The 12,998-nt window shown below is 31.3% G+C and overlaps 1 protein-coding gene across 3 annotated transcripts in view; it reads left to right on the plus strand.

Annotated features, from left to right (window-relative positions):
* The first annotated feature begins 721 nt into the window (after positions 1–721).
* The window catches only part of LOC128994371 (inhibitory POU protein), an 83,075-nt gene continuing 70,798 nt past the window's right edge, over positions 722–12,998 (plus strand). For 2 of the 3 annotated variants that reach the window (XM_054418903.1, XM_054418904.1), the window contains exon 1: positions 722–1,011. In XM_054418903.1, the coding sequence (XP_054274878.1) occupies positions 865–1,011 (147 nt within the window). In that variant the 5' untranslated portion in view covers positions 722–864. Of the gene's footprint in view, positions 1,012–11,613; positions 11,698–12,998 lie in introns of all 3 variants that reach the window. The other variant, XM_054418902.1, reaches the window with a different exon arrangement.

The raw sequence follows: 12,998 nt of genomic DNA on the forward strand, positions 1-12,998 counted from the left end.
AACACACTTTTATATCCTTTAGTAAGAAATAAAAAAATCACACTACATCAGTGCACTCAATCGATACCAATACACAACGTCAAAACACACTAAAACTTGATTAAGTTTTACAATAGGAAGAGATTTATACTCAATTTTAAAGTCAATTGCTCAATGTAGTACGAGTACGGTATTTATACTATTTAGGTATTTACGAGTTGTGCATTTTACAAATTCTATGTAGTTTGAAATTGCTGGAAAAGCTTGTATTGGTAATAGGGACTAGCACATTACTACATTTTGCTTTATAGTTTGTCGTTTTAAGTGAATCGTTATATGAATTTCCAACACAGGTTATTAAGCTAAGGATTCGTAGAAGTATATAAATAAGAGGCTAGCATTTAAGTATTCGATGTGAGAGGGACGATTGCAATCCCCCATTTCCATAAATCATTTAATACCCCATAATCTTTTTTAAGAGTGACACACATTTTTGCCTCTTCTATATAAATTTCACTAATGTAGACGCTGGAAAAACTTAATATATAACTCATGCATTAAATAAGTTGCATCTTACAACCCAACAAACAAAACATCTACACACTCCAAAAACCCCTTAAATACACCCCAACGAAAGAACAAGGAACCGATACGCGTGGAAATAAATAGCAATTAAACGCTTGCAACAATAGTCCATATAATGGGCAAATCAAATGTTCAATTAAATTTTCAGGGTGGGGGTAGAGGGTGGTAGCATGGCGGGCGGGAGAGTCGGCACCGCGACGCGCAGACGCGGGGTAGCACCGCCTCCAACCCCGTCCGACGCGGCGACGAGAGGACGCGGCCCTCAGGTGGTATGTGTTGCCCGTGCTCGTCGGATCTACCATGGACCTCATGATGTACACCCCAGACAAGATGATGACGGGGAAGTCACCTCTGCCTATCTCGGCGCCGGGACCCTGCTTCCCAGGGAGGTACAGCCCTACGTACAGGAGTCCGGACCCTATGCGACGCTGTATGCCCAACCCTTCCGTAAGTAGTTGTGCAACGTTCTTGTGTTTACATTAAGTAATGTAGGTAGTTGCGTAGGTAAATTCTTTTCGTGAATTTTCGTTTAGGGGTGAAGCTATCGTTGATTATGGTTTGATAATAAAATTAGTAATAATGGTTTCTCCAGAGTTACTGGTTGTGCAGGGCTAAACAAATTCATTGTTAAAAATACCGAGGTTCAATGATTTTTAGGAGTTAATTATTTCATAATTTTAATCTCCCGGCTTTTGTTTTTTAAAAAATAAAATCATTTTTTACTGGCCGTGTGTTGTACTGAGAAAATAGGTAGTGACGAAAATCAAAATGTCCAAGATTTATGCAAGCTAAAAAATCTTGTTAGGTAAAATAACGAAAGCGATAAAAGCAGTATATTTTTATGGCAAGTCATTTTATTGTTACTTGCATACTTTAATTAATGCACAAAATAATGTAACAATCTGTACTAGAAAGCAAAATTACATTTGTACATTTTTAGTCCCATAAACACTAAATGTTACAAGGGTAATATTTACATTATTTTCATATATGGTTCCAAAATTACTTGTAGTAGGCCTTCAGCATATTTAGAACAATTTATTTTCTAATCTTCAGTTTTTACCTCTACAGTCCAAAGCAAACTATCAACCTTACTATCAAGCTTACAATTATTACAAAATCACAGTAGAGTACATTTGATAAAAATACATATATTTGAATAAACACCGCGAAAAGTGACATTTCCCTCCAAATAGTGGTATCTCCCTCCAAAACAAACGTGCGCCCCACGCTGTATCTCCAAGGCGGTAGACAGCTGTATTTTATTTACATCTGCATTATTGACTGGAAAGAGTAAATCCGTGCCGGGAAAGTCACATGACAGCGAAAAGAGGCAAAAACACGAGCGAGGGAGCATGCGCCGCCCGCCATTGCTGAACGTTCGGTGATCTTAACCGGGAAATATATCACTGAATACTGCAGCTACGGTACGGCATAATGCAGTACAGTAGCTTGGCTTTGGCTTGGCTAATTTGACATACACATAGTTCATTGTTATCGTTTTAAAACCAGTAAGATATTATATTACTCCTATTTTATCATACAGATCCAAGAGAAAATATGAAGAATGTTGTACCAGTGCAAATACAATAAATGTATGAAACAGTTGTAAAGCTTTCTGTAATAAAACCCTCTAAATATTAAGATGGATTACATTCCTCAGTTGAAATACAACCTGTAAAGAAACTAAGCATACTGTACTAAAGAGTTATAAAAATTAATATATGTATAAATAGTAAACATAAATAGTTCAAAATTGACACTTTTGAAAATTACTGTATTATTTTTAGAGTTTTTCATTTTATATAGAAAGGTTGATAATTTATAATTAGTCACTATTCGTAGAACAATAACATAATAGACTTAAGATGTATATCCCTTACTGAAAAACTTATTTTATCATAGACTTCTAGTTGTTGAGTAAAACCTTACAACGAAACCTTGTAAGTTTTTTTATCAAATACATAATAAATATTTAATATTTATTGTGAAAAAAAACTTCATAAGCTGATGATTGTTTGATTGAAATACCTGTAAAAAAACTAGGCATACCAGTAACTTATATAAATAATAGTACCGGCAATTCAAAGATTTGGCGAATGTAACCAATAGAAAATCTTACAAATGATTACTATCGATTAGGACGGTATTATGTATTTTTAGTGTCATTATTTATAATTAGTTGTCATTGATAACGTTATTAGTAAACGGACTTGACTTTCATATAAAGTATTTTGTTTAAAGAGTATTCAATTTAATAATATACTTAACCAATTTATTCATATACATTAATTAAAAAAATTTTATATAATACTAATGCAGATTTAATATTTATGAAATATTTCTAGTCAATGATTTTTGACGAAGTTTATTTAAACAGCATTTTATTATATATAGTCATTTAACAAATTAAATATACTAAATAGTAAACGTAGCAGAGGTCAAGATTGTAAAAATAAATAGTTGGACTTGGTTACATGGACAAACTAATAATTTTTATGCATCACAACTTTTTTGTTTTAACTAGCTTAAGTTCTGATTGCTTTGTTGGATCAAATAAAAAATACCCCCGCCGCAGCAAACCTGCAGACTAAGCGAATTTCCATTTCCCTGAATGGATTTACACTAAAATGTCTCCTTAAAAATATCACATTTATTCTCTATTTAAATAGAATCAGTTTCACACATACTTAGGTTTGCTGCAACAGGGAGGGTAAAAGTGTTTTTTAATGTAAAATGTTAATAGTTAGTAAGAAATAAAAACATTTTCCAAATTTGGGCAAAATATGTTTATAAACAAGCAAACTACAACAGTTTACTTATTCTCCATAAGAATAACATGGGAATTTTAAATTTACAATTTTTTGGAATTTTCTCCGTAACCATTAGGCACATTATAACGCTTCAATATACTAAATAATTTGTTTTTTTTAAGCTCTACAAAAGAGTTTAAAAAGAAATTGCAAAATTTTATTTTTTTTGGGTCAAAAATGGGAAAACCCCATTTTTACCCCATAAAAGCGTCCATAAACCCCCGTTCCCATGGTCCGATCATGCTGGTTCGCGAACTCGTTCGAATAAATGTAGGTTTACACGTTTGTACCAAATTTCATCAAAATCGGATTATTTTTGCTCGAGTTATCGCGCTAAAGGACACACACACACATATATATATATATATATATATATATATATATATATGAATTTGAACGGATGGTGTTTTTGGCCTCTAGGGACCTCAAACCGAAAAAAAATCGGTCCCGGGTCCAGGTCTTACCGTGAGTACTACGGTAATAGATTCCCTATATGGGAAATTCGCTAATAAACATAAAATTAAAAATAATATTTTAATGCAACGAGATTTAGGGATAAACGTTTTTGCTAATTAAATTTTTTACTAGGTCGCTTAAGATGATTGAACAATCAATATATTATTTGGTATGTACTGTAAATACATGTGCACTTTTAATTTTTGTTTTAGTTCCACAAAAATGTTTATCTTGATACATTTAGAACTTTTTCTATATCTAGGATTCTTACAGTCTTGTCAGTTAGGTTTTAATAACTTAACCTACACGTTTATCTTATTTATTAACACCGTACAATAAACCTTAAAATTGCTTCGTACTTTAGCAATTTTAGATATTGTTTTTATTGTTTTTTATATGGTAACGGGAAAAATGCTTGATGAAGTATTTTTTCGAAAAAAAAGCTTAAAAGAAGGATTTGATTCGATACTGATAATTGGTTTAAGCGATTTTAGTTTATAGTAAATGCTTAAGCTTACTACCACATTTAAGTATCGCTTTCGTTTTAGACGTATAGGTGGACAAACACATTTAGGTAACTTCCAAGATCATATTTGTAAGAACGAAACCTGAGTTCTAAGGATTTAAATAGAGAAATAATTTTGAACCCTACTTAAGCTATGTAACCATACCTTATCTAATTACATATGAATTAGGATCACTAAAATTGTATATGCTATTTACAGTTTTGGAGCATTAGATACTTGAAATGAGTATTAAATTTTCTACGTGCAATAGTCTTAACATTATAATATAACGACCGATTTCAAATATGTTTCAGTACATTGTATTGTCAAATTATAGATATTTTGCGAAATCAGTGATTGCAATATTTTTCTTGAGTTATTGTCACTATATTTTTGCAAATTTGAGATGTTGGATGAATATCAAAGCATTGATTTGATTTATTCAATTACTAACATTAGTAAGGGGAAAATGCTTTCAATCATTTAAAAGGTTGTTACGATTTTACGAATTTGCTTGGTAAATAGTTAAACCGAAAAAAATTAAATAATATCAAACGAAAACATTATTAGTCGTGGTTAAAATAAAATTTGTGAATGTTTCATTAACATAGTTATAGTTTCACCATAAAATGTAAACGCTATTATAGGGATAGTATATTGTGCGAAAACAAATAGTTTTCTGCAATGCGTTAATTTTTTTTTAAATACTCACTTATCATAAAATCATTCAATTACCAATCATAAATATTCATGGATTATTGTACAATGTAAAATATCCGTTCATACTATGACATTCAAATACACATTTTAAAGTGGCTTTACCCAAATATAAATGTTAATTTCAGTTCCAAATTCTAATCCAGTTAAAGTATTTTCTTGTAAACTTAGGTAGGCCTATTTTAAACATAAATAAATGTGTACTAGGAACAGTGAACGCCATCAAAGTGGGGTCACCGCTTATCGATTATTGTGGTCACATTGCAGCCTGTTTATGTTAAATTGTTTTGAAATTTGCTTTACAATTCAAAGCTTCACATTAACTTAACCATTTTTATGGTAAATTTGTATTGTTTTAAGTAATTCAGCTAAGTAAGTAACTAAATTTAGCAATACCATTGACAATTTTTGATTTCACTTTAGGATGAGTGAAAATAATTTGTTTTGCATCATATTCTCTTTAGAGCCTACAAGTTATAGTATGTAATTAATGTTTGGAAAAATTAAGCAGTTTACACAAAACCCTTAATTTAACAGAAGTTTGATTCGTTATTTATAGTTTTACATTAATCAAATGATTAAATCAATGAACAGTGAAATGACACATAGAGTAAAGTTATGAGTAATCTTTCTTTCTACCCTTTAGTGTTGTAGGTATAGTTTCAACCTAATACATACGTAATAAACTAATAAACCTTGCATTTTTGTTTGGACTTTAGATTACCTAACCTATAAAGCTCATTTAAAATAAATTACATATAATTGACCTATTTGATAAAATGATAAACTCATAATACATTCTAAAGTACGACCTTTAAAATTGAGGGTTGTCTACTCTATTGAAGTCCATTTTATTTTACTTAACGCGTAATAACCTCAATTAAATAAGCATATATTATCATAGAACTATCTTAGGAACATAGTCTATGCATAATATATCTTAAGATAATTTACGTACTACTTACACGTACATATTACCATGGATAAAACATACTCCACGTACGTATTACGTACGTATACGTAGTACTACTATACCGGAGTCCAGGAGTTTGGTCACTTTAGTCTACTAGTTTGTTGTCTACTTTAACATAATAATTTAAATATGGTTTTATAAATCAAAGATATAAGTATTTTATTTGTTTAAATAAACTGCGCCTAAACGTAATTTGAATAATTCCCACCTTCTCTCGGAAACACATCGTATTCAGTTTAAATATTGTACTATAAACAATATTTTTAGGGTAAGCAGTGAAATCTGAATAGAAAATTAATTAGCAGAATCACAGATATTACAAAGTAGTAACTGCTAGTAGTATGACAAATATTCTCATAGGCTAACATCAAGAAATTACCTAGTGGGCAAGCCAACCGGCAACCACCGCGTTATCATATCTTCAATATTGTTAACTACTTATTTTGTGCTGTTCAATTTAGACAAAATGTGAATGTTCCAAAAAATTCTAAGTGGATATACTTTATCTTATATAGATTACATTATATATAATATTTATCGATATTCTATCTTATTTTTGACCTAAGAACGGAATTAAGAAACAGGTTCATGAGAAATAATATTTTGTCGCACTGGAAAGAGCTTAAAAATTACATCCGTTTTAGACGAACTTCATAAACTATTCTACTGAAATGAAACTGTTATAAAATTATATTCCAAGCTAAGTTACCGGCGATGTAAGAAATTCAAAGCGTTCCGTGATGTCAATCATCAAATCGGCCAGATTGTGTTAGAGGAAAACTAAATAACAAATGTTCCTATATAATATTTGTAAACATGATCAGTTCATTGTTTATCATTGGGGGAGCAGCTTGGGGGAGCGAGCTGGTCTAGTGGTAAGAGCGTAGGACCGGTTCCAGAGGTCCCGGGTTCAAATTCCGCCCAATCACCAATGGATTTTATCTAAGTGATAATGCCGTAACCCTTAGGTCTACCCTGAAGTAATGTGAAAAACAATTCCGGGCTCGTGCCTAGTGTCCTAGGAAAAAAAATTGTTTATCATTGAAAATAAAGTTTCACTATTTATTTATTTCTGTTTTATATCTAAGCTTTATGTGTGAAAGATGATTTCACAGATTGGATTAGGGTAATTAGCAGAAACCCCTAGACTCAACCAATCTACTTCACAAATAATAAAAGTCCATAAGGAAAGATTCTCGACGATAAAAAGTATCGTAAATTTAAACAATAACTGAAACAATACAAAAATGTGTTATCCGTTTAATGCAATACAACGTTTTAAACAGCTTCGGCCAGCCGATAAGCATGATAGTGTTTCCAACTGTTGACAACTAGTTGAAATCAAATCCGGTGATGTTTAGGGAATGACGAATAGAAATCGCACCATCCGGTAATCCCCGGTAACCGGATATTGGCGGATCACATCCGGTTAATCAGCTGATCCTAATCGCGTTATGTTCGCTCTGCTCACTCTTTCATATCACTTTGCCGCCAAGCCGCGCCCCGCCATTTTACATTTGATTTTCATTCCGGAATGATAAGTAGCTTTTGGCTGTTAAGGACTTGAGGCTTGAGCTTATTAAGGGGTGAAATTCTGTTGTAAACTCATATTTGTTTGCTTTTTACTGTTAAAGACATGCAATTTGAACTGAATAGGGAAATACTTAGGTTTCGTAACCTAATGTAAACTCTGATGATATTTTAACATTGTTTTTGGCAGAGTACATTTTTTTGTATTTATTACAAAAGTGTTTTAGTAGAAATACTACATCGAAAAATGATGGCGAATTTTTGTAATCGCAAAATAGAAAAATTGTTATACGGACATTGTATACGTAAAAAAATGTAATACTTGTTGCTGACTTTTCTTTAACTTAACTATTGTAGTTTATCAGATTTAATCACTCTTAATTGTAATTTAAGGAGAAGTTATATTTAAAAGGATATACCTTTAATATATGATAGTTCAAATCACTAAAAAGTATTTCTGAGCTTAATTAATTCTAAATAGTTTTATTTTCAACAGCACCAAATTGTGTATTAGAAAAAAATTGAAATACACAAAATAATAGTCTATTTTGTAGTGATCAATATATTAGTAAACACAAGTATCGTAATAGTGGTATTGGGAATTTATTTTTATACTGTTCAAACATATTCAAGTGTACAGTATACAAGGTTTTGTGGTACCGTAGTAAGATAATGGTTACAGTTCTAAGAAATCTCGTACATTTCAACGTTAGAATGTCAATAGAAAATTGTCACTCAAGATGTATGTGGTGGAACATTCTTTTATTAGGGTTATGTGACATTGGTGTAATTACATTGATTATATGAGATTTAACAGCGCGGTTGCTAGTATACAAACTATTCTCCCTTTATTCCCCTTTATTCCCTTTATTAAGTTTTTAAGCAATCCAAACTTCTTAAATACATTTCATTATCATTACTTTAAGACAGCAACGCACACCTTGGTGCGTATTTTAGTCTAAATACGACAGCATGGTTAGCAGTAGTAGAAAACAATAGATGAATTGCGTAGCTTTGTTACTAATAATTTATTAAAGCCCAAAAAGCTGGTGATTTTTTCAGAATCAAACAGGCAACTTTTTGGTTGCCAGGCAAGCACTAAAACCACTCACCTACAGTTAATTATGGTCATATTTGAACTCGTAATGATTAGAATGGATTATTAAAGGATTACTACACACATTTTCTAAGCAAATGTTTAAGTATTCTTTATTTTCTCACACAAACGATTATGCCACATGACAAGGTCTTGGTAATTCGTATACTGAACGAATTGAGCTTAATGAATGAGTGCTTGGCCTACTGTAGGAATTAATTGCACTAAGATAAGGGGTGGATTGAATATTTTATGAATTAAAATAATTAAATGGTGCGAGTCTACGCGTGTTTCGGCGCCTGTGTTGGATTGTTTCGTGTGACTTGCACGCTATGGTCATTGGTCAACGTTAATTATGTTGGGCGTTATATTATACATCTCTATTGAAAGGTTTTAACACGATCAAAGCTAGCTTTCTTGATTGTGTTAAGAAATGTATTGATAAAATGAATAAAAAGCAATCATACAATTTAAAAAAAATTAAAATTAAACCAAAACTTTAATTAGACTTAAAATTATAGCTGCAATGAAAATTATTTTCTAATTAGAGATAGGCAAGGGGGAGTACAGAGGAGATTTATATAAAGTGTACAAGATGAAGGTCTTTTTCGTTAAAAGCCAATAACAATATTATTAAACCCCCTTTTTAGGGCTACATAGTGAATACAGTAAATAGTAACCACTTATTTTTACTAAAAGATAACTCTCCCATCTTTTGTGGATTCGCTAAAATTGGTAACAGTAAAATTATTGAAAACTACTGGAAATATTGTGAGTTAGTGAGTGGAAGGAACGCTATTTATATATGTTAGGTACTACGAGTTTGTGGTTTTCCTAAAAATAGAAACCTTGTAAAACCTCAAAACTCTACTGACAATTTTTCTGAAGTTAAAATAAACATTTCATTTCCAAATGTGATGTTCTTTTCAATCTAATATGTGGAGGTAATATTGGTATTATTTTCCATAAGCTACAAATTGTATACGGGTGTATGAAAGAGCTGAACATTACATGAACTTGCAATGAGAGTATGTCCAGAATATTTTTTTTTATATATTTTAAAATATTTTATGAATATTATTTGTATTTATTTCACTTAAGCCTACCTGCTTCCAAAAGTATGTTGGTCTGAAATTCTCCATCCTCCATCGGTATTTATAGCTTTACTTTATAGTTTTGTTGTTCTTAATATTAAGAACAAAATTAGTATATAACCACGGAAGAATGAAATAAAGGAAGTGGTACAAAATACATTTAAATTTTAGTTTAATTATCATAAAATGTTATGTGGTTACTGAATCTGTTTGTTTTAAAGCTTATTATAAAAATATCAAGCAAAACCCTTTTATATAAAAGATAAACTTTTTAAAATTTCATGGGTTTAACCCATCAAACCTTCTCAGTGACAAAATAATCACACATTCCATTTTCTAGGCGGTTTTCCAAAAGCCCTACTAATAAAATCTGACTGGCGCACTATAACTGTCTATTTTTGCCAATTACCTCGAGTTTATTTGATATTTAATGCATGGACGCCACAGTTGGCTTTGATAATATGATTGGTAATCGGGCAAACATTTCTAATCAAAGTCAAGCCTACGTGATTCGGTAAAAATTATAATTTTTAATAAAGTTAATTGTCAGTTTAAAAGGGATTTTCTGAATATCCAGTGTTAGTTTTAATTTCCTGGTCATTATGCAGCTTTGAAATAGATTCCATGTTTGTAATTCCACAGAAGAATTAAAGCTTAATCCGTATTTCCACAATTGGTCTGGTTTTACTACAAAAATTATGTTAAAAAGTGCAACACTCATTACTATTATATTTTTTTATCCAATAACTTGATTAGAACTCCTGTGGAGAAATATTAATTTTATTATTGACAAAAGTGTATTGTCAGTTTACTATGTAATATCATATTTTTTGTTATTTTCTGTAGTGGCAAATATTTTTTAAGAATGGTGTCCAACTAAACCTATTAATTAACATTAGGTTTTACAAAAATTTCAAATTCGTCTTCTAAGAATAGGTTTTCTAAAGTACTCAATCTTATGATGTAGAGCATGTAATATTTTACAAAATGATATAATAACTCAACTAAAAAAAGTTTGTTATGTTAAATTGCATTACTTCAAATCTTTTTATATGGTGCCTAACAAAATATAAGCAATTGTGAAGTTTTATTATTGTTAGCTAGGTATTTGAAGTAATAAAAACTCCTCCGAATATCAAAACTTACGGTCACTTTAAATCTTTTTTCAAACTGGGTGATAATTGACATAATAACTATAACATTTCCTACGACAGAACCGGGGAAATTGTGATCTTAGTGTTAACACATTTGCAAACACTGTCGTCATAAAAAATACACACGCTATTGATCTTTGAATGTCTGGATATGAGATAAACAAGATACGCTGAATACTTCCTCCGTCAATAATTTTACTTAACGCTTAGTAACCAAAATAAAAATAAGCACATATTAATAAAAGTGTATGTACTATATACATAATGTTATCTTTTAATGTATATTACTCAAATTAGTTGCATCAAAGACAATAAAACATTTTTAATTTTTTATTGTAAAAATCAACATTTATTAGGTATTGACGGTCTAGTATTAGGTCTAAAGCTTAATCTAGCAATGACACCTAAGGTAAATATGACAATTATTGTGGGTTTAGTTTCTTGCAGTAATTTGCATTGTAAAACAGTAAAGTTAATAAAAAGCCAGATATTATTTTTAGTAATGTAATAAACTATTCGTACTACAAATTACTAAATATTGTAACATTTACCTTTTTTCCGAATCAAACTCAATTATTGTACATTTCACATCCTGTATACGATGTCGGGACAAGCAAATAATTCGGATCTTATAATAAGGAGACACCTAGCATACTAAATTAATGTGTTTGAATCCTAAACAAAGAGTTTATGGACATTTTTGTCCGCAGGTGAAATTCGATTACGAGGCGGAAAGTTACGAGGACAAGGTGGACACAGGGCGCCACTTGCCCGTCTGGGACGGCAAATTTGCGGTAACCGGGCACCTTAGTATGATTAGATAAATATAACTATGACTAACATGTATGACAATCAGTGGGCTTGTGTCCTAGTAACCAGACACCTTAGTATGACTAGATAAATATAACTATGACTAACATATAACAATGCATAAAAGAGTATCATAAGGCTTGTGTCCAAGTATTTGGACTCCTTAGTATGATTAGATAAATATAACTATGAATAATATAAATGACAATCAGTAGGATTGTGTTCAAGTAACCGGTCACCTTAGTATGCTTAGATAAATATAACTATGAATAAAATATACAACAATCAGTAGGCTTGCGTCCAATTGACCGGGCACCTTAGTATGACTAGATAAATATAACTATGACTAACATATATAACAATCAGTTGGCTTGTGTCCAAGTAACCGGGCACCTTAGTATGACTAGATAAATATAACTATGATTAACATATATAACAATCAGTGGGCTTGTGTCCAATTGACCGGGCACCTTAGTATGATTAGATAAATATAACTATGACTAACATATATAACAATCAGTAGGCTTGTGTCCAAGTATCCGGGCACCTTAGTATGATTAGATAAATATAACTATGACTAACATATATAACAATCAGTAGGCTTGTGTCCAAGTATCCGGGCACCCTAGTATGACTAGAAAAATATAACTATGACTAACATATATAACAATCAGTAGGCTTGTGTCCAAGTATCCGGGCACCTTAGTATGACTAGATAAAAATAATATGACTAACATGTATGACAATATGTAGGCTTGTGTCCAAGTAACCGGGCACCTTAGTATGACTAGATAAATATAACTAACTATGACTAACATATATAACAATCAGTAGGCCTGTGTTCAAGTAATCGGGCACCTTAGTATGATTAGATAAATATAACTATGACTAACATGTATGACAATCAGTAGACTTGTGTCCAAGTAACCGGGCACCTTAGTATGATTAGATAAATATAACTATGACTAACATATATGACAATCAGTAGGCTTGTGTCCAAGTAACCGGTCGCCTTATGATTAGATAAATATAACTATGACAAACATATATAACAATCAGTTGGCTTGTGTCCAAGTAACCGGGCACCTTAGTATGATTAGATAAATATAACTATGACTAACATATATGACAATCAGTAGGCTTGTGTCCAAGTAACCGGTCGCCTTAGTATGATTAGATGAATATAACTATGACTAACACATATGACAATCAGTAGGCTTGTGTCCAAGTAACCAGGTACCTTAGTATGATTATTTAAATATAAATATGACTAATATATATGACA

This window comes from Macrosteles quadrilineatus, unplaced genomic scaffold (genome assembly GCF_028750875.1).
Source record: "Macrosteles quadrilineatus isolate MER2022 unplaced genomic scaffold, UCM_ALF_1.0 Scaffold_5__1_contigs__length_97177068, whole genome shotgun sequence".
In the NCBI taxonomy this organism is placed as follows: Eukaryota; Metazoa; Arthropoda; class Insecta; order Hemiptera; family Cicadellidae; genus Macrosteles; species Macrosteles quadrilineatus.